This window comes from Biomphalaria glabrata, chromosome 12 (genome assembly GCF_947242115.1).
Source record: "Biomphalaria glabrata chromosome 12, xgBioGlab47.1, whole genome shotgun sequence".
NCBI lineage: Eukaryota > Metazoa > Mollusca > Gastropoda > Planorbidae > Biomphalaria > Biomphalaria glabrata.
Window position 1 is genome coordinate 8,935,045 of NC_074722.1, and position 22,864 is coordinate 8,957,908.

Consider the following 22,864-nt stretch of genomic DNA (forward strand, 5'->3'; position numbering starts at 1 on the left):
AGAAGCACACATTGGTACTGATCACAATTACAGTTCACCCAGTAAGTTCTACATTAGTTTCAAAACTGAGTCCCAGATAAAACATTGATGACATGATACTCCGTGCACACATTTTTGCCACTATCGCTAAGCTTTTGTGAAGTAGAAATCTGTTTCGAACCATCGAGATCCCAAGAACTTTTTTACTTTCACTGAAACTAACAACCAATTCATGCCTAGCTAGTGAAAATCTGCATGAGTCTAATGAGTTAAATAATAAGTTGTGCACACATTTTTTGAAAAGGCTGGACCCCTTTAATTGCCTGTGCTATGCTTAGCATACTAGATCAGTTAGCACTAGTTAACTCTGATTACTTGTAACTGTTGTTAAATAAGGTACTGAATACTTAAAAAAAAAAAAAAAGAATGTGCTACAGTTGTGTTGGTATTGGATTTTTCATCCAAGCTAACCAATCATTTCAAGGATGACATTATAAGTGAAGAAATAGTTTCAAAAAATCAAAGAATCATTGAAACGCTATAAAACACAAATGTATCTCCAACCATGAAACAAAACATTTTAAAAATTAAGTTTTTGAACATGTTTAATTCAATTGAATATTGCTACATCATACACCTAATACATTCATAGGTCACATCATACATCTAATACATTCATTGGTCACATCAAACACTTAATACATTGATTGGTCACATTATACACCTAATACATTCATTGGTCACATTATACACCTAATACATTCATTGGTCACATCATATACCTAATACATTCATTGTTAATCTTTGTCACAAACAAATTAGTTGTATGTATAAAGTTGGTATAAAGGATTATTTTAAACACATTGTCCAGAAGTATGCCCTTAGTCCTGATGTGTGGAATGTAAGAAATGTTAAGTGTATATACTAAGTCAATCCTGCAAGGCTTTTAACTTATCAAATTAGCCTTAAGTTTATACAAGAAGCACACATTGCTTCATAAACAAATATTATTAGGACCTAGTGCAGACTTTCTATTGGATTTAAGGACATGATGGCTTATATGACGCAAACTCTGGTGCAACACTCCAAAGTTCAAACCTGATGGCCAGGCAGCCAATTTTAGTCAGAGTTAGGAGAATAGGAAACAGTTTGAGACTGTGTCAACTGGTAAGATAAAGATGAATGTACAAACACAAGGCACTCATTCAGACACACTCTACACTCATAAAATGTGAATGGACATTTGGGGGAAACACCGTTACATTTTCTTTAAATTCTTAACGTCAGAAGGATTTCAACCCAACATCTTTGAATAATCAGTAGAGAACTATGCTGATCAGCTCACACTTAGAGAGTGACTATGTCTTATGCTAAAGTATTATTTGTGTGTGCCTTTCAAGCCAATATGAAGTAATAAAGTAATATAATCAACAATTTCAAATAGAAAACAATGAGACTAAAGTGTTTTTTTTAACATAACAAAATAAATACCAAGAACCATTAATGCTACACAGACTTGGACAATGAAAATTGTAAGTTAATCACTAGTAGAATGTGTACTCAAAACCCATACGTCATCAAATAAGGCATATACCATGCATGAATGGTAATATATTTCTACATTAAGCTGACTTGTACTGAACACTATATGAATAGAATGTTGTGTATGTATTAAAACAAACTTTATATATTCAGTAATCTGATGTAACACTTCAAAATGTGTCAAATTAACATGAATGGAGTTATATCTCTACAAGCCTAGAGAAGTAGAATATGCACTCACGATGCTCACATAAGTGGTAACAAGTATTTTTGTATTTCCATGTCTATGTTTTGTAAGTAAAGTTATGCTTAATAAAAGCTTTTACAGATAAAAAGTAAAAAGACTTAAATTCTTTAAACATGTTAATGCAATTAGCATAATCACTAGTTATAATTCTATTGATTTTTGTTTGTCTGTTTTATTTTTGTAGACTTAATTGAAAAGTAATAGATCTAGATCTATATGCCCAAGAGTTTGAAGAGTAATTCAACATGACACCTAAAAGCTCAATTTTTTAAGTTATATATTTTTTTAATCAAGTAAAACAGATGTATGTAATATTTGAAAGAAAAGTGGGAGGGTGATCACAAATAAATGTGATTCAAATCATAGTGTTAAAAGACACGGGAGAAACTAAATCTGATGTAAACCTATATATACTATGTTTTAAATTAAATGTGCAAGCCCTATATATACTATGTTTTAAATTAAATGTGCAAGCCCTATATATACTATGTTTTAAATTAAATGTGCAAGCCCTATATATACTATGTTTTAAATTAAATGTGCAAGCCCTATATATACTATGTTTTAAATTAAATGTGCAAGCCCTATATATACTATGTTTTAAATTAAATGTGCAAGCCCTATATATACTATGTTTTAAATTAAATGTGCAAGCCCTATATATACTATGTTTTAAATTAAATGTGCAAGCCCTATATATACTATGTTTTAAATTAAATGTGCAAGCCCTATATATACTATGTTTTAAATTAAATGTGCAAGCCCTATATATACTATGTTTAAAATTAAATGTGCAAGCCCTATATATACTATGTTTTAAATTAAATGTGCAAGCCCTATATATACTATGTTTTAAATTAAATGTGCAAGCCCTATATATACTATGTTTTAAATTAAATGTGCAAGCCCTATATATACTATGTTTTAAATTAAATGTGCAAGCCCTATATATACTATGTTTTAAATTAAATGTGCAAGCCCTATATATACTATGTTTTAAATTAAATGTGCAAGCCCTATATATACTATGTTTTAAATTAAATGTGCAAGCCCTATATATACTATGTTTTAAATTAAATGTGCAAGCCCTATATATACTATGTTTTAAATTAAATGTGCAAGCCCTATATATACTATGTTTTAAATTAAATGTGCAAGCCATTAACCAGCTGAGAGACAAAAATATATTGCATATAGACTAGATCACTATATATTAGATTTTTGTATTTTAAAAAAAATCAGTTATCACACCACTCTGAGTGATCAGATTATTCAGACGATTAGTGACATTGATCTGTGATCATAATACTGGACTAGCCTGATCCTGGCTCTACATCTAGGCAGCACAGTGTAGGGGCCAATGCAATAAGCAGTAAAGTAAAGTTCCCCTTTCAGACCTTGCGATTTATAGGGCAGATGATGTAAAGGTACTCTGTAGAGCTGGGTGGACTCAGAGGCGCCCAAAGATCCCAAAATTAGAAATCCCAGTCTTCACCAGGATTCGAACCCAGGACCCCGGTTCAGAAGATAAGCGCTTTGCCGCTCAGCCACCACGCCTTCTACAATTGGCAGAAATGGTCACATTTTTTTCCCCTTGACAATCACTTTTGATTTGCCCAAAACTATCAAAGTTTGTGTTCCATACTAATCTTTTAAAAGTCTTTTCATGTTTTGTACAACAATGGCATTCAATGAAACAAGGAATGACCATATCTTCAGCGGGTATATCTTAATTATTTCAGCCTCTGATTGTTTCTAATGAATTGAATATCCAATGGCTAGATTCTTTTTGTTGTAACCTTTGACTTACTAATTTATCTTTAAAAGAAGTTTTTCAATAGCAGGATAGAAAAATTTATGCATACAAATGCATTATAATTTATATGTTTTATGCATATTCATCAATTAAAAAAAGAAAAAGGTGCTTTGGCAGTGCACAATAAATCCATGCAAAAACAAGTGATTTTGCAATCTAATTAACATTAAATTCATCTCAATCTGCCTCTAATTTGTAACACCCCTGTTCCAAATTCTTTTAGAATTATAATTTCAGTATTACATTTTATTTTTAAAAAGGTTGACAGTTTTTTAGTATTACTTCAATTCAATACACATATAAACCTTTGATACAATCTACAAAATGTGAAGGTTCTATCAAATACAGATATGCATTCTTTCAAAACAGTAAATGTTTAGACCTAAATACATTAACTTATCTCTGCTTCTATGAATTGTATTTAAAATACATTTGTTACTGAAATTTTTTTCCCTGTTTTTTTAAACAATGAAGGTTTTATATTAGTTTATTTTCATTTTAATTTTTATCGAGCTCAAGTAGCCTTTCTACCACATCTCGAATTAGAATATAATCTAGACTTAGACCTAGATATTCAAAGTTAATAATAGTGACACAAATTTTTTAGACTAAAAGTCATGTCCAAGTGATAAAGTTACTTGTTTTTGGATCGTAAGTGGAGAAGTTATAGATCTCTAAATAGAACATAGAGTATGTTCTCTATAAAATAATATATTGATCTTGATAATTTAAATCTTACTTATCTAGAATCTAGATCTGTTCCCTAGATTGTTGATCTAGCTAGCTAGAGTCAGTAGTCAAGAGAGTCTATATGATTACTTGGTATAGATTAAGAAGATAGATATAGATTAAAGCAGCCTTATCGAACACAAAGCCAACTCAAGGCATAAATTAAATTTGTATAGCTCTGTAAACAGAAACATCTCTAAACCACTCATCCACTAGTCAATAAACATAGATCTGGTGTACTAAATTTCTGCACATTTAAAGTAGGTTCTACAAGTTTTAAAAAGGAATGGCAGCTGTGTGAGGTATACTAATGTGTGGGGTTGACAAAATTTATTTTACTCATGAACATAGCTAAACGGAAACTATGGATCTTTATAACCCCTATAGTTTGCTGTACAGATATGACCGTAGGCTCGTATTTCACATGCATGTTGCACTCAACGTACCACTAGTTGGAACAACTACTGGAGCACAATTGCGAATCGAAGGATGTATGATTAGCAACAAATTTAAATACAGATAGTTTATAGCAAGTTATGCTTAGCAGATACAGAGTATATAAGGGTACAGGCTGTATGATTTTTTTTTTATACTTATTATGTAATTTGTGCTGTGTTTACCAGTGTGCTGGTTATATGTTCACAAATACAGTAATGTTTCACTAGGCATGATTAAAATAAAATCTGATGTAAAAGAGAGATGGGGTAGATATGACAAAGTGTTTTTTCCTGACCATGATACTGAACACCTTATACACCACATCGAAAGTTATGCATTTACAAAATGCTTTTATCATATCATTCTCTTTCATTTCAGGCATGAGTTGAACTACAACTCAAAAGAGAAAAGAAAGGACTATTTACCCCACCCACTTTCCCATCGTATTTTAAAATTTTATAATGGTGAATGATATAAATAGAATTAGCATTGATGGGAAGAACATACTTCATCAAAATTATTTTTAATTGGGAAGGGAGGTACTGTTTTTTTTGGGTTTTTTTTTTTTTACATTAATAAAATGAATGTTTAATAAACATTTAGTTTATATAAATTCTTTGTGTGTTTGGATGTCTCTCAGCTACTAAGAATGTATTTAAATTAAGTTTCTTTTATTATTTAAAAAAAAAAGCCACATTGTAAGAAAATATCTAAAAAAATATAGTGACATTTCCGGGATCGAAAACATTATAAAATCATCTCATATATACTTAGTATAGAACTAATCTTCTTCTTCATTATTTTTCATGTCGGAGGGTACAGATCAGTAATTCTATATATCTGAGGTGAACTGTGCAGTGGTTTCAAGATCAGCCAATAGCAGTACTCCGTATGTATTGTTTTTATTCTAAAGAATGAGGGTTTTGGGGCCAGAGTCTTGTTCAGGTATTTTGATAAAGTAATAGAATAAATGAATAGCAAAGGTTGTGTGGCAATGAGTGATACATGTTTTCCCCCTTTCAATCCTGAAACCAAATATGCAGGTCTTACTCAGCTGATGCATCATGGGACTTAACAATAGCCTTAGCACTGGAAGCACTCTCATTCATGTGTATGAGGTCGAAAACATATATATATGCCTTCATATCAGTATAAGTTGATGTCAAGTAGAACTATGGTCTTGCATAGAAATACAATATTTACTAATATTTGAAAAATGGAACATGCACCATAGTACTCAGTATCTCTGCCATAAAGATCAAAATAAAGAGTCTATGACGCATTGAATGATAAAAATATGGTGAGTGTATCAATATAGGCATTATAGGAGATAAAAAGGACTTGTTTGACAAGGCAGCTTAAATGAGCTATTCTAGATCTAGGAATCTAATCGTCTAATCATAGAGACAATTTATTCTAGTCAATCTAGAAGAACTCTAGATCTAAAATAATCTTTAGAAATAAGTTCTAAGTCTAGATAGTCTCCCTGGATTATCTATAGACCATATCAGGCTATCTAGGATATATTCCGTATTGTAGTATCGAGATTTAAAACTAAATAATCTTAATAGATTTACATATCTAAATAGATCTAGACCTATCATTTCAAATTCTAAGACTATAGTCACTATAGAATAGATTCTAGGTAAGTAGATTCAAGACTCTGATGAAACTCTAGTAAGTATTATAACTAAGTATAGTATAGTAACTAGTCAATAGTTATAGAAAGAGTCTTCCAGATTTAAGTCACTTTATTAATTAAAATATTAAATCTAACACTGTGACTGTCTTACTACTCTTACTCACTGTCCAAGACCAAGTCAGACTTGAGACTAGAGTCTAGATCTAGATCTATATCAGTATATCTAGTCTACATTGACTACATGATTAAAAGTACAAAAGTTAGACATTTTAACTTAACTAAAGACTTAAGACTTAAGTTTACTTAGTTAAGTCTAAGTCTAAGACTCTAAGTCTTATATTACTTTAACTTATAACTCAATTACTTAATACTAGACTCTAGACGTCTAGATCTAAATAGTCAATAGTCTTAACCAAAGTCAAGTTAAATAAAATTATTTTTAATTTTATTATTCCTATCGCCTATCTCAGTCATTATCATGATTATGATTGCATTGATGATTGAGTGTATTGTCTACTATTATTGTTATGCATATTATTAATAATATTTAATTATTATGATAGGTCTATATTCATAATTATATGATAATTCATATACTATAGTATATAGAGGTCTAGATCTAGATCTAGAAAATCTAGATCTAGTGAGTAGATCTAGATCTACATCTAGATTTAGATTCTAGATCTACAATCTAGAATAATCTAGATCTACTAGATTAGACTCTAATCTCTATGAGAATGATTTAATTTTAATCATTTTTATCATGAATGCTAATCATGTCAATGAACAGTCAATCGACTCAATCAATCATATTCATAGTCAATGATTGGTGAATGATAGTCAATCATCAATGGCTAGGCTTATGACGACAATCACAATAACTGAATAACTTCAATAACTTATTTATTAAACTTAAATCTTAATTAAACTTACTTATGTTTTTAATGAATTATGCGTAGACTACTTCAATCTTCGATTTCGCTTTGAAACGAAGCTTTTTCACAGTAATATAAGAGAAAACCAATATAATATATTGATATGTTTATGTAAAGAAAGTTAGAAAGATATTTTTATTTACCTGTAACTCTTGCAAATCGAAGTTTTTCCAATACTGACACATCGACTGCATATTTGCAGCCATCTTGAACGGGATTATAGGCTCCGCTCAATCGATTAGTCACATGACCTCCCATCTATCGGAAATTCTGTTTATAATTGAGAATGTAAATAAATACGTTCCAGTCGGTTCCGAATTATCTCCTCAGAAAATTAATAGGAATCCATTGATGCCATACAAATGAACCTGAAATAAATTATTAGGATATAGATTTGATAATCGATCACATCTACAGTCCAGATCCAAAATTTTAATTAATCTTTATGGAACATTTTAGTTTAGAAATTTTGTTAGCTTGAAAATGGCGACCTCCATGGAGTTTGGAGGCTGGCGCGAGCAGTTGTCTAAACATCCACTTTGTAAAGCACTTAAAGAAAATAACGCTAAAGACTCTGCTCATAAAAATGCCACTGATTCCAAAAGTATATTCTGTATTAATGGCAGCGATCTCTTTGTATGGGATAGCTCAGACAAATGTCTGCTTCATTGCAATTTGAAAACATTGCAAAAAAACAGTGAGGTTGAAAAAGTTGTTGACAAAATTGATCAACTAAGGTTGGGGAAAAAAACTGAAGAATCTTATCATTATCAGGTTACTTTTTGGAATCTTTATGATAATGTAGACTAGATCTTGATTTTACTTTAACATTTCTTTATTGAAATAGACTATAATAGGCAGTCTTGGCAAGTCTAGGTCATTGATTAGCCTTCATTATAATTTAGACTAGATCTACATCTAGAGTCTAGATCTTCAACAAAATTACAAAAAATACTTTCAAATAGACTACAAGTACTAGATCTAATAATAAAGTTACTGAAATAACAATGTCAATGTGCAGCCTAGCTGCATCTAATTCTAATAGCCTTTATAAGATCTAGATCTAGATAGGTCCAGAGTCTAGTGAGTCTAGTCTTTTAGCCTTGGCAATGGACTTTGCTTTAAATTTAAATTTTTAAGTTCATTAGTTTTATTTTTTTTATTCTTCTTTGATAAAAAGGGAATTCTAGACTAGTTCTAATTCTGATCTGGATCTAAACTAAGTAAAATCTAGATAGACTATAGAGTCTAATAATAATTTAATATAAATTAGAGTAACTCTAGAGATATATTATAAAATTATTAAATATATATTTATTTAAGTACCTGGATATGACCAAAATTATAATTTATTTTATAACAAATTAGTAATGGATCTCATTCACCAATCGTAAACAAACAACATTTAGCCACTTCATAATATTAATAAAACAATGAAAAAAAGTATCACGTGACAGCCTTTATGGATTGCGTAATTTGTATAGAAGAGATAGAGAATCACGTGGCTAAATGTTGTTTGTTTACCATTGGTGAATGAGGTCCATTAGATGTAGTTTTTACATCAAAATCTAGATATATAATGTATCATTGTATGGAATCTTTAAATATTGACCATGTAAAAAAATAATAAAACAAAAAAGATCACTGCTTCATTTTAACATTAACACACCTTTCTTTGTCATCAGAAACTGTTGCTTAATGATATTGTTTCGTTTGATGTGGAAGGCATCAGAGTTAACTCTTGTGGAAGCTATATTGTCGTTTGGGGGCATCATGGCATTAGAGTTGTGCAATTACCCAGTAAATGGGGAAAAAATTCTATGTTTGAAGGTGGAAAAAAGGAAGCTATTCCTTGCAGGTACAACATTAGTGATGAAATACTGAATTTAATAATTGTTTGTTTTGTTTAAATTTGTATTCACTGTCTTTTAGTTTATATTTGTCTTCCATGCAACACAGATTATCTAATTACTTGTACAGCAAAATTTTTTAGTGTTTGCTTTTCCTGATTATTGTATTATATATGGATTCACACAGTTGATATTGTACTGTCATAGAAAAATATTTTATTGCTGTGATGATTCTACATATGCACCAATATTTTATGACTCTTATCTTAAAACCAATTGAATTGAATGTCATTTAACACATGTATTTAATTTATCAATGAAATCTTCCAAAATGTAATGATTGTGTTAAGCTTTGTGTTCCAATGTCCTTAATTATGTTTTTGTTGCTTAGTGTTGAAAAAAAAAAAGTCCAACTCTTGTCATTTCCTAGGACAATCAAAATAGGAGAACGCTACTTCACTGGACATAAAAATCTCAGCATTCGTCAGGTATCATGGCATCCAGGCAGCAAAACAGACTCCCACTTTACTCTACTTACAACAGATAATATGTTCAGGTAAGAAACTTGTTTAGCAAATACACGAGGGCTGTGACCCTTGCTTGGCTCATTGTATTTATAGATGACAAACTCACACTAAATCTATTTCCCAACACTGACCTCAACAATGCAGGGCCATTCTTATCTGAAACATTTTATCACATAAAATTGTGGTTCTTAGTGAAAGTTTGTAATCTTTTGAAGTTATGGATGATCTAAATCCCATAATCTATAGCTGGCTTTCCCAAACTGTGTTCCACAGAACACAATGCTTATTCAGGCGTAAATAAGTGTCATTTAAAGATGAAGTAAATAACTATTGCACAAGTAAAAAAAAAATTTTTTAATGAGAATTTCCAAACCTTAAATGATAACTATGACTAATAATGCAACAGAGCCATCTTATCTTGTGAGTTATTGTACTGGTGAACTCATACGATGGGAGAGACACTAATTTTCTAGTGATAAGGTATTTTATGTTTCCAAAGAACAAGCTATAAAATTAGTACAATACTATAACTATCAAATTATATGGTTCTACAATGCAATAAACATATATATTCTACTTTTATCTAGAGAAAAAGTTGTATATATATGTGTTTTGCCAATGGATGCTTGTCACAAGACTAACTGTAATACTGTTATTTGTTACACATAAAAGTATGGAACACTATGTGTATGTATATATCATGCTTCACTTGAACACCTAACTGTATTAATCCTGGGCAATGCTTCTTTACCTGGCACTTGTGTGGAGAAGGTTGTTAGAAAAAAAAATTTGGGTGTCCATTGCACTTGTAGGTATGGAAGAAAGTCACAACATATGTGTTACTATCTTGTCACTTTTCCTCAAGGGGCTGTTTTCATAGGGCTGATGTTGTACAGAGGCAGCACCTTGGGATACGAGCCATTGGCTATAGGAATGTAAAACGTACATCCGCTTGGATCTTTCCCAGATAGAAGCTTGTTCAGACAGGCAGATGGAGGCAAGCTTCCGTAGGCCGAGAGTTCCAAGAGACTTAACTCTTAGGGCATTTAAGAGAAGAAAACAAAAACAAAACCTCCTTAAAAACAAAATAAATGCATATTTATTAAATGCTGAAATAAGATGGCTTGGCAGAGGAAAAGCGCTACTTAGACTTGACCTTTGAACTTTGTTGGTCTTCTTGAAGGCACAAAGTGAATTAGGACTTCATCATTGATAAAACAGGAATATATTTTTACTTAGTGTATTGAGGTTAACTTCTTGTTACATTGTAATTAGTAACTAGGTGACTCTTATAATTAATTCAATAGAACAAACAAAGATCATCATTGAAACGATTTTTCAAAACAGGCTTTTGGTGTTTTTACATCTTTTCCCTGTGGTTTGAAGTAAGTTTTCTCTAATGATGTAAGGAGCCCAACAGACATAAATAATCTTCCAGATGTTACTAAATCAAATTATCTATTATTTGCAAAGTGTTCCATTGCAGAAAAGAACAATGTTTTTGGGATGCCCTGATCTATTGAATAAGATGAAATGATGTTTCAGTCTAGTTTTACGAATATGTGCATATTTAATTTAAAAAAAAAACACTTTTGGTTTTAAGACAACATGAGTTGTTTCTAAAGTTATATGGAACAGTAGTGAATAAGTTTATGGTAGTGCATTATAACTATCAGATAAGACTATGTTCCAACGTGTAATTCCTTTTTTTTTTATTTTCATTTTTTTAAAAAATAATCATGATATATGAGAACTTACTACATACTTAAATGTAAATACCAAATGGAATGCACTTACTTATTAGCTTTTCTATCTTCTTTGAGCACAAATGAAGGTGATAATGTAATCAAATTTTCAGTAGCGCTGTTATTTTTTTTTAGATCAAAACAAAAAAAAAGATTTTTCAGTTTCCAAAAAAACAAAAGTTTAATTTTTTTTTCACCAGCGTCTATAATTTAAGTGAACCAGATGAACCATCAAGTATTATAAACATCAACACAGGGGAAATCAATCCTACCTACTCACCCAGTAAATCTTTTGTTGCCCCTGTTCTTGGAGAAACTGCAGTGGCATTTGACTTTGGCAAACCTATTGAGGTGCAACCACGTCAGAAGAGGTTCTCATGTCAAAACCTTGAAGTCTGGCCTGTTTACTGTGTCAGAGGAAATGGAGACGTTTTGATTTTATACTCTCATTTATCTAATGTACGGTAAGAAGTTAAAAAATTCATAACTTACTTAGAACTTTCTCTAAGGCAAACTTTTATTTTTGAATAGTTCGGGAGAGATTTTTAACATTTCTATTACTTACCATTTAGTAAACTGGAATTGGAAGGTAAAACAAAGCTTGGTTCAGAAAAAATGAGTAGTAACTAAATGGGTTCTAAATTGTTTACTTTGGTTGTAAGTACCATAAAAGTAGTAAGTAAAATACCCCTTTCAGACCTTGCAATCCATGGGGTGGATGATGCAAGGGTCGTTTCTTTAGCAAGTGGTTGACAAAGGCGTCATGTGATCAGCACAATGACTGGCAACGTTTCCAATATAATTCAGCCAGCCTGAAAATCCTGAATTAAAAAATCCACTGAAATACTGGATTCAAAGCCAAGACCCCCTCAGTTTAAAAGCCAAGCCCTTTACCATTCAACCACCACACCTCTGCAACAGCCATACCAACAATGGTAAGGTATCATAAAAGAAGGACTAAGTCTGCTAAAATTTTAAAATCAAATGTGACCAGAATGAAACTATTTTCTGCCTGCAATGAATGCATACTGATATTTTGTCATATATTATTAAAATTAGTTTTTTTGATTCATCCCTTTCTATAAAGCTAACAATTCATTTATGCAAGTACTTAGAATTGATTTCTTTTCATAGAATTTCTTAGTCTTGCTATTGCTTAATTTAAACTTTTTTGTTTCCTTCCTCTGTCATTGAACACACACTGATGAACGGAAATCACTTAAAAGTATATAATCTTAACCATGAAGATGCTTTCCCTTTCATGCTGGTCTAGAATTAAATTATTTTACTTTACATACAGTCTAATTATGCATTTTTGTAGTGAAAACAATGTACAAAATAGGTTAGGATTTTTTTCTGAATCCTAAAGTTTCTAAATGTTAATTGATGTCAAACTTTATTATATTGATGTAAAGAGGGCGGCCTTAATTTGTTAAAGGAGTAACTGAAGCTAAACTGTGTTCATTGCCATGGTATTTAGGTCTGCCGAAATTATAGAAAAACATGAGATTTTGATATAATAAGGAGCTTTAAAAACTTTAAGAAAAAATATTCTTTTGCATATTACATTCTTTTTTTTTTTCTCTAGAACATAATTTGTTACTAAGTTTAGCCTTTATTACATTTTTTTTTCAAGACTTATGACAAATGTGTAAGACAAGTTTCACTGCTTCAATTTCAATGTTACTTTGTCCTTAAGGCCAGTTAGGTTTCCAGTTCAAGGTCCTCTTACAATGAACCCCCCTGCAGATGATAACTATGGTGTAGACGCATGCTCCATTGTCTGTCTGCCCACCTCATTCCCAGTCATCATCATCAGCACTATGGAGGGTAGAGTCCATCATTGTGTCCAGTTGCCCGGTGCAGCGGAGGATGAATCTGAGCAGGTCTGTCCCTCTGGGTTTTAATTCATTTCATTATCCAGCCATTTTGATCACTTTTTTTTTACATAATCTCAATCAATCATAAGTTTTTGGGTCATTCTTGATAGACAAGTACTAAGGTTATTAGCTTGCAAGTTTGTTTCTATGGTTGAAAATTTTATGTAAAATTCTTTATTGCCAGCAGAATCAACTTTTTAATATAAAGTCTATTTATTGTAAGTTTTCAGAGTGTTTAAAGAAAGTAACTGATAATTAAAAAAAAAACAAAAAAAACTTGTAAACAAACTTTGCGATTTTAAATCATTTGAACTAGAAGATAAATACACTATTGAGTAATATGAATAAGTTTTTGCTGGTCTTTCTTACACCAGGAGTTCCCCAACACCTCATCACTCTATGACTGTCCACCAGAGCCATCTCTCTACGTTATTGAAACTGCTGAACTAGACTTGTGTCTAAGTGTGCCAAAGTTTGAGGAGGATTCATCTCTAGACAATGACTTTATGTGTCCTGTCCATCTCAAAAAAGGTCTGGAAAAGTTTCACAATTACAGTTTGAATTATATCACTCTACCGTATTTTCAGGCATATAACCCACACACGCATGTACCTGCACAAATTACACACTAAGCAACCTGTACCTTTATATACCCTGCATGTGCAAAGCATGAATTGCCGTAAACTACAGCTACACAAAGTTGTTACTCTTCAGACATATGTCCCTAAATGAATATGATAAGGTTCAATGCTTCACAAACTCACAAACTGTCCAAGCGTGGACAGTGACATTAGTAAGCCTGGTGATTGATGATTGTGGATGCATAACTACATTGCAATAGAATTGCGTATGTATGTCCCTGAAGTTACTCACTATTTGTTGGTTTTCTAAGGAGAAGTACTTTTTAGTATTCTACTGTATACGCATTGAATATTTACAAATTTCTCATTATTCTACTATACGACAACCTTTTGGTATTTAATGTTAATAATAATATATCTGTTTCTTTTTTATATTGGAATGAGACATTATGTTAATTGGTTTCTACCTTAATCTTTACTATTGAATAGTCATGTCAGTGTCTTAATCCCTCCATTCGCTGTCGTAAGTGGGCGCAGTGGTCGAATGGTTTAGCACTTGGCTTCCAAACCTGAGGTCCTTGGTTTGAATCTCATTGAAGACTGGGCTTTTAATCTTGGGATTTTTAGTGCGCCGCTGAGTCCATCCAACTCTAATTGGTATCTGATTTAAGTTGGGGAAAGTAAAGACAGTTGGTCGTTGTGCTGGCCACATAACACCCTGTTATTTAACCATTGGCCTAAGAAAAAGATGACCTTAACATAATCTGCCCCATAGAAGGCAAGGTCTGAAAAGAAAAACTTTACTTTTTTTCTTACAGTGGTAAAACATTTTTATAACTTTATTTCGGTGCGGTTTATGTATAGGCTATACAAGCTTAGAGCCCCCTCTTTCTCATGAGGCCCACAAACATATTGTCTGAGCCAGAAATCGTCAGATATACTTAAATATACTGCTGCTTTATTTGTCCCATACTCTTTAACCAATGTTTTTTAGCGCACCTCTTTGAATAACTAAGCGCTATTTTGCCTAGAGTTTGGCACTGACATATAATTTAAGGGGGCCCCAGATCTAAAATATTTTAGTGCTTAACTAAGTCTAAATCAGATCCTGTTTTATTTGGCATAAGTTTTAATTTTAAGCATATTTCTACTTCTGGTCTTCCTGTCAGCCACGCCCATACTACTCCTTAACAAACAGTAAGTAATGCAAGTTGGTGACCACTGGTTAATACAACCAACATATGCTTTAGGAGTCTTTGTTCAGCTTATTGACAATACAAACACATTCAAAACTTCATTATTGTTGTTTCAGATCCCAGCTGCCCAGACCGTTACCTCTGTGCCCATGCTGCTGGAGTCCACTGTGTAGCCCTGCCCTGGCTGACAGCAGTGCAGAATTTTTTCTTAGGTAAGTATGGATAATTTTTGGTTGTCATTCTGTTTGTCTGCATGTTGTGTGTTTAGTAATCTTTTTTTTAAATATGCCTTTTTTTTTCTACAAAAACACATGGTTTTCTGGTTCAGTTAATTTACAAGGTAGTTTTATATTTATGAAATAATACTTAGAATTAGTAAAAAAAAATTCTATTGTAGATTACAATTTTATTTGTATTTTTTTGTTTTAGTAATAATTTCTTTGCAATAAAATAATCTTATTAAAAAAAATATTCTCTAGCTCCTCCCCTATAATTGTGAGTACTCTTGTTGCTCTATTTAACAGAAGAAGATGAAGACCTGTGTATGCCAGAGGAAAAAGAATGTATTATAGAACATTTGGTTTGTACCAAGCCGTTGTATAGCTGGTATGTAGCGTTAGGATACTTAGCTAGAAAATGGTTTTATTTAGTTGGTAGTGAAACTGGAACCAAAAGAAAAGAAAATTACAAGTTATTTTTACCAACTAATTTTGTAGTAACATAAAGATACTAATGATAGAGCAAGACACAACATTTTTCTCCTGTGTAAATAAACACTGCAAAGTTAAAAAAAAGTCATAGCAGTGTTATCTCACATGTATTGAAATTCCACCTGTAGATTAATTCCTTTCTAATGCCGTATTTTCGGGGACACACATTACCCCCGCACAAATTACAAAATAAGTACAAAGCAAGACTTGCTGCAAACTACTGATTGTGGATGTATTGTGTGCATTGTAATGTATACATTTTAACATTACTGGTATCAGCAAATTAGTTGCTTGCTTAACTTGTCACAATTGATTACTAGTATATTAAAGATTCTCTGTCGCATAGGTTTTGTTTTCACAAGGTTTATGCTCATAAAGCTTTCCATTGTACAACCACACAGTGTTCATAGTTTCTGTTATGCTTTGGTTATGATAAAATAAATTTTGTAAACCCAGCACCTTTATATATCCCCCACAGATGCCATTTTTTTTTTGGTAAAAACTTGTATATCCTGCAGCTTATGTGCACAAAAATACAGTATATTGAATTCAATAACATTAGTTTGAATGAAACTTTTTCTTGATCTTACACATTTTCACATTACACATTACATTAAATATAATGTAAAGCAAGTCTAATGTTTTGACTAGTTATTTTGTTTGAAGTCAGCTTCTTCTTTGATGGGACTTGATTCTTTCCATCTATTATTTCATTCATTTTGCTGTGATTCTGCAATTACTTCGATGGGTCTAGTACTTTTAGTTCATCTATCCCTGGCAAAACCTAAAAATTGTAAATTATTTTAAAAAGATAAATACTTAAGATTTCTGTACCCATAGCATCCAACTTTAAAAAAAAACAACTTGTGACATCAGTTTCAGGAGTGTAGTAGTTTGTGAATTGTTTAAAATAAAAATTGCAATTAGTACCTAACAAATTATTTGATGTCATGTTTCATTTCAGTCCAACATCTCCCATACTTGGTGTCGACACTGTGACTGATCCACTGTTAGGGACTACTCTCTTGGTGCTTACTTGTGACTATGAATTTACTGCACTTCCAATGGGGTAAGTACTTGCAATGGATTGGTTGGGAGAATAATCATGAGTGAGTCTGGTGTGAATGTACACTTTGGTTTCTTATAGTTATAATGTTTTTTGTTTGGTGTAATGCACAAATTGTAAGACAAATTTCCATACGGATAATAAAGATTATTATTATTATAAAGTGAATTTAGTACAAAATTGGAACTAACATTTGTTCCTTTTAACTCTATATAATATATATATAAACATTGTTTATTTACCTTCACACCGAACCACTACTTTCATGACCGTTGTGCTGCTTATTAGGGACCTATTTTACCTCTTCACTAATCTGACATGGTTGATTAGGAATCTATTTTGCCCCATTACTAGATGGACATTGTGATATGGGACCTATTTTGTCCCCTTCGCTAGTTGAACTATGTTGATTAGGGACCTATTTTACCCTATCACTAGCTGGACATAGACATTGTTTAGACTAGTAAAGAGTTAGTTCTGCCTCATTACTGGTGGCACTGAAGATATTGAGCTACATAAGAAAATGACTTCATAGTTTATGTTGTTTTCTTCTCACAAGTGCTAACTTAATCCTGAGCGTAATTTAGACTCTTTTTCTTTTCTACATGGGTGTGTTGGTTTAGGATAATTGCAACTATTGGTTGTTTCGCTTTTAGATTATTTGAGATGTGCTTCTTAGGAATTGATAGTACTTCTAAGGAATGTTGACTAATTAGTGTTAAATGGTACGTTAATACATGAAAGTAAATGGTACGTTAATACATGAAAGTTATGGCTTTTTGTGTTTTCATTTTTTGGTTAGCATTTTAGCAAAACTGATGTTGAGGTCTCACATTTACATTGTAAGATTAACTTCATTATCATTCTAATAAGTTAACATCACAAGCATTTTAAATTATCATTGTTTTTCTTTAGTTCTAATTTTGTTTTTGTTATTAAATCTTTTTTTTTTGATTCCATTATCACCACTCCCATGACTTGTGTTGCACTGGTGCTGTATTGATTAGCGTTACCAAATATCTCCACTCGTCTAAGTTAACTGATGTCCTTAGCAGAATATCAAGCGGGGCCAGTCCATTGTGTCCAACCCTTGGACGACCCTTTCTTTGTGCTCCCGCTTTGTGATTTATATGAGCATATTTTTTTCAGTTTAGTTTTGTAATTAGCCACTGTTCTGTGATTTCTTGATGATTGTATTTCAGACTTCATTATAAACTTTACCCCAGCCACTCAGAGTCATCTTCTCTCAACTCTTCAAAAGTGCAGCCTCGTAATCTAGAACCATTTAGTCACCAAGTCAAACAGATCCTGCTAAAGAAAGATTCCCATCCTTTGTTAAAGTAAGTCATTTCTTGTTGATCTACTTGTCAAATTTCCAAGACTTGAATCTATATATTTATTTTACTGAGACACCTGAAACAAAATTGCATTGGTACTTGATCATAATGGAAATTTTCTTATTATGGAGAATACTTGTAATAAATTTAACAGAAACAAAGATTTCCCATTCCATCTTCTTAGTGGTACACTTTTTTTTTTTATTTCTGAATAGCACAAACTGCTTGACTGCCTAACAAGTAGGATTGAGCTAAAATCCTAATGTAGACATGGGATTTTTAAATCAGGATTTGACTTGAGTCCCAAAGTCAGTATAGAAACCTCCCATATACCCCCCTCCTGTTCATCTAAGAAATTGGACAAGATTGTACTGAGAATATTATAATATAAAAGATGCACTATACAAAGGAATTAAATATATATATTTCGATTTTAAAGTCTTCAGTAAAACTAAAAGTCAATCATAGGTGGATTTTTACATTTTATTTTTGGTGAATTTTTATGGAAAATAACTATTCCAATAACTTAAATATCTTTTGTACCCTGTTTTGTTTCTGTAGATCCAGTAATACAACTGAACAGAGCCAGAAGAATTGTTTCAGGATGTTGATTCAGGCAACACAGATTCTAAGACAGGAATATATTCCTAGAATAGTTAAAGCCAAACAGGCTATTGATGCTAGGTTTGTATTGAGTGTGTCTTTTGAAGCAATTATTATTATTATTAAAGCTTTTATATAGCGCTACTTTCATGCTTATAGCATGCTCAGAGCGCTTTTGATCCAATCTCATTTGTGGGGGGAGGGGGTATCTAGGAGTTGGTTTTCCATGCTGCCTTTAGGCATAACTCAGCCCTAGTCGGGTGTCGAACCTCAAGCCCCCTTCTAGTTAGCCAAGGTCAAGCGCACTTGGCCTCTCGACCACGCTTATGAGGAGTAGCATTACTTTCCAGCTTCATATATGTTGAATGAAAGCAAGCTTGCGTTTAAAACTTCTAATAAATACTTTATGGAAACACAAATACACAAGATAGAAATAGCCTACAGTATGGAGCTCTGTAGATTCCTAATTGACTTTTATGTTTTCAAAGTAGGTCTATGTATTGCAGCATGATTTTTAGAAAATAAGAAAATGCAATCAAGTTCTGGTTCAGTTTTGTTCAGATTTGGCAAATGTTTCTAAAATATTATTATTTATCTCTATAAAGCACCAAGACATTTATTTTTTTTTAGTTTATAAAATGTTTTACAAGTTTCGGGTGTTCCTTCAGAATTGAAGAAAATTCCGTGAACCCGGGACCATCGATAAGCCCAAATGACAGTCCAGCTCGCAAACTGCATGACCAGGCAGCCATCCATTTATTGTTCTGATTGTCAACATACATCAGCATAAAACTTTTATAAATCTAGAACTATATTTGTATTTAAATCTACAGAGTAGCTTTATTAAAGAATCATAAAACATATCACCTGGAGGACATCAAGAGGCTGATTGAGGCAAGCCAAGAGCTGAGAGAACATGCTGGCGTTATAGCTGATCGATTAGAGACCACCAAAGAAAACCATGAGAGGCTCTTCAAACGGTTAGTTCCAGCATACTTTGTACCTAAGTGTAGATCTGTGTATTTCATAAAAGAAAGTGTCAGTGAAGCCAGGAAAAGTGTGCCAGGGGTCAAAACCGAATACAGTTGACTCTTGGTAGTCCAATGGTTTCAGGACTCTTGGGGGGTGTCAGATTACTGGGAACATTGGATTACCAATGTTTAGCTGTACTTAAAGAAATTAACCCTATATGTCCAGAAATTTCTGTTTGATGTACTAAGATATTGTCTAAAACTTTCAAGGGTATAAAATAAACAATAGAAGAAAAAAACAAATGTCTTGACATAAAACATGATTTCAGCCTTCACGTATTGTGCTTAAAGTAACCAAATTACATAAAGCCATCTATGTTAAAAAATTTAAGTACTGCAGTATACTTGATACATTAATTTGCGTAACTTAATGTGAGCACCATGTTGGATTATGAAGTGTCACATTATCAAGGTTCAAATGTAGTGAGATGTCTTTGAAACATATATAGCTTATGCAGGTGCAAATGTATCAGATTTTCTGCCCCTTCATTTAAAAAAAAGACCCTATTTGTCAGCATATCTAAGAGGTCTTGCCTCAGAGGTACATAATAGTATAATACTCCCTATATTTTACTGGATTTTCTGTGGCTTTAACATTTTTTAACTGTAGTCAGGATTAACACATTATTATCTAATATATAAATCAAATTGTAAGGTGTATATATGTATCTATCTATCATGTCCTGAATAGAAATCAAAACCAGTTGACCGATCTTGATAAAACGTAGCATAAATTTCCTTAGATACTAGCGGTGAAAATAAAATATGTAAAGTAGACATCCACAAGCCGAAGACCCTTAAAATAATTAAAAATACCTGAATTTATCTCAATTGAAAAACTTAACTTTTTACAGAAATTTTGTTAACCTATTTTCACAGTATTTTATATTGGCTAACAATCTGTCCGCTAAATGGCTAACCCATTTTCAAAGTCAACTTTCATTTTCATGTGAAAATTAAAAAGTGATAATGGGAAATCTCACCATGTTTGAGTTAGATCTAAATCCAATGCACTACACATAAGTGATGCACAAGCTAAGACCCACGGGTCATATCCAGTTAGTTATTAAATTAATACTGTATATTATTAAAAATTAATGCTGCTTATTTGAAAAAAAAAATAGAGTGCCATTATATTGCTGTCTTTGCCAGACTTGACTCTGTTGTGCATAAGCTACAAAACAATGTGCCGGTACTAAGTGACGCTGAGAAACAGATGATCAGGGAACTCAATAGAATTAAAGACAACATTCAGATCTATGAGCAGAGCATACAACAAGTAAGTGTCTGTAGTGCTTTAAAGTGCTGTCCTGAATGGTTTGTAGTACTGGCTTGAATAATTTGTACTGCTGTCCTAAATGGTTTATGATGTTGTCTTTAGTGCTAATAGAAGGCAATGTATTTTTAGTGCTGCACTTTCAGCTGTGTCAGAATGTTATTTGTGACATTTTGACTGGGTTTCTGAGTTTAAAAGTTGTTGTTTTTTTATCTTTTAACAAACATGTAGTCTAAAGATCAAGATATTAATCAGACCTAACTTAAATGGTTTGCTCCAATTAAGGAATGAGTATTTTTTTGGTCTTCAAACCTCAACATTTAACCCCAACATTACATAAACACACTGATGGAAACACTTTCTTTATGACAAAAACACATTGCCCTGTAATATAAAATGATTTCATTGGAGATATTTCAGAATTAAAGTGGAAAGTTTTTCAGTAGAATAAAGATGTTTGTAAACTTAAATAAAGGTCTTGGATAACTAATTGCCAAATGTGTTATGGCTTTGTTCACCTCTCAATAATTCCTGCATGTAACTGGAAATGAAGATTGTCGCAGTGATGCCAGCCACGTAGTTGTAGATTGTGTAAGCCCTGTCTAAACCTGACGCTTGTTGTTGCAGGTGAAATCAAAGCAAGAGCTACAAGATAAACAAATGAATCGGGCTAACAAAAGCTCTGGCCCATTTCTCCATCAGAGTCAACTGGGCCACATTCATGGCGTTTTGAAGGAAGAGTAAGTACTGACCACAGATTTCTATTTGTCATGATTGCTCATGCAATCAAATTTGTTTCTCAAATCTATGACATACTTTAACTCAATAAATGTAATAAATAGTAATAAAACTTAAGCTATTTACTTTCACTTTTGGTTACATCTAAGCTTGAGTTTCCGAAGACCTGGTTATGATTTTTTTATATAAAATAAATTAATAAGTATACCTAAATCTACTAAATCACATTTATTTGCTGGGCAATTAATGGCAGCTTAGACACCTTATCCCACCTACCCCCTCTAACTTCTTTACCAAACTAAAGTATGGGATATCAGTACTTTTTTTTTTGAAAGATGTTTGCAGAATCAGAGTTTAGGTTTCAGTTTCTGGAATAGTGCTACCTTTATTTTATGTAAATGGATATAAGCTATTCCGCAGAAAATATTTGAAATGGAAGCTTGCTTTTCTTGGTCAATATTAGTGTCACTACAAATGTACAATCATCACAATATTACAACAGTTCTTATTTTTGCAAATTGCATCCCACATCATCAGCAGTTTAAGAATACTGTAATTCTTTCTCAGGGCTTATTTAACGATTTGATTTTTAATGTTTAAAAAAAAATTGCTTTGGATGAAGTGTAGTTTTATTTTCTATTGCTCTTGTTTCAGAGGAGATGACATTGAAGAATTGAGGAAAGAAGTAACTCGGCTCAACTTAACTCTAAGTTAATGAATACCAGCTGTTTACATTCTGATGTAAACATAGAATGTATATTAAAATATTTGATATCCTGTATTATTATGTTTGTTTTTACTTGAACAGTTTACTCTTGGCATGGTACTAAGTTTTGGATCATAGAGGTAATATCCCCTTGCTGAGATTGCCACCACATCTTGTTATTCTAAGCTCTAACTTTTTAACTTGTACATTTTTTTTTTTTTTTTCTTAATTAGTGTGGCCGTTCATTCTAAATCTTAATTTTTCTTTTTGATGGCTACCTGGTTATGTGG

General features: G+C 32.1%; 2 protein-coding genes across 3 annotated transcripts in view; one reads left to right on the forward strand and one right to left on the reverse strand.

The window, feature by feature from the left end:
• Positions 1-7,602, reverse strand: part of LOC106067975 (homeobox protein cut-like 1) — a 182,380-nt gene extending 174,778 nt beyond the window's left edge. For both annotated transcript variants that reach the window (XM_056005490.1, XM_056005489.1), the window contains exon 1: positions 7,472-7,602. In XM_056005490.1, the coding sequence (XP_055861465.1) occupies positions 7,472-7,534 (63 nt within the window). In that variant the 5' untranslated portion in view covers positions 7,535-7,602. The remainder of the gene's footprint in view (positions 1-7,471) is intronic.
• A 209-nt stretch (positions 7,603-7,811) lies between these two features.
• LOC106067977 (nucleoporin 88-like) lies at positions 7,812-22,649 on the forward strand. The gene is made up of 15 exons (XM_013227262.2): positions 7,812-8,102; positions 9,014-9,186; positions 9,609-9,734; positions 11,651-11,914; positions 13,150-13,336; positions 13,705-13,861; positions 15,224-15,319; positions 15,632-15,713; positions 16,782-16,886; positions 18,086-18,223; positions 18,782-18,904; positions 19,657-19,803; positions 21,007-21,133; positions 21,758-21,870; positions 22,523-22,649. Exons 1-15 carry the CDS (start codon positions 7,812-7,814, stop codon positions 22,581-22,583), a joined length of 2,190 nt encoding a protein of 729 aa, XP_013082716.2. The 3' UTR covers positions 22,584-22,649.
• Positions 22,650-22,864: the final 215 nt, after the last annotated feature.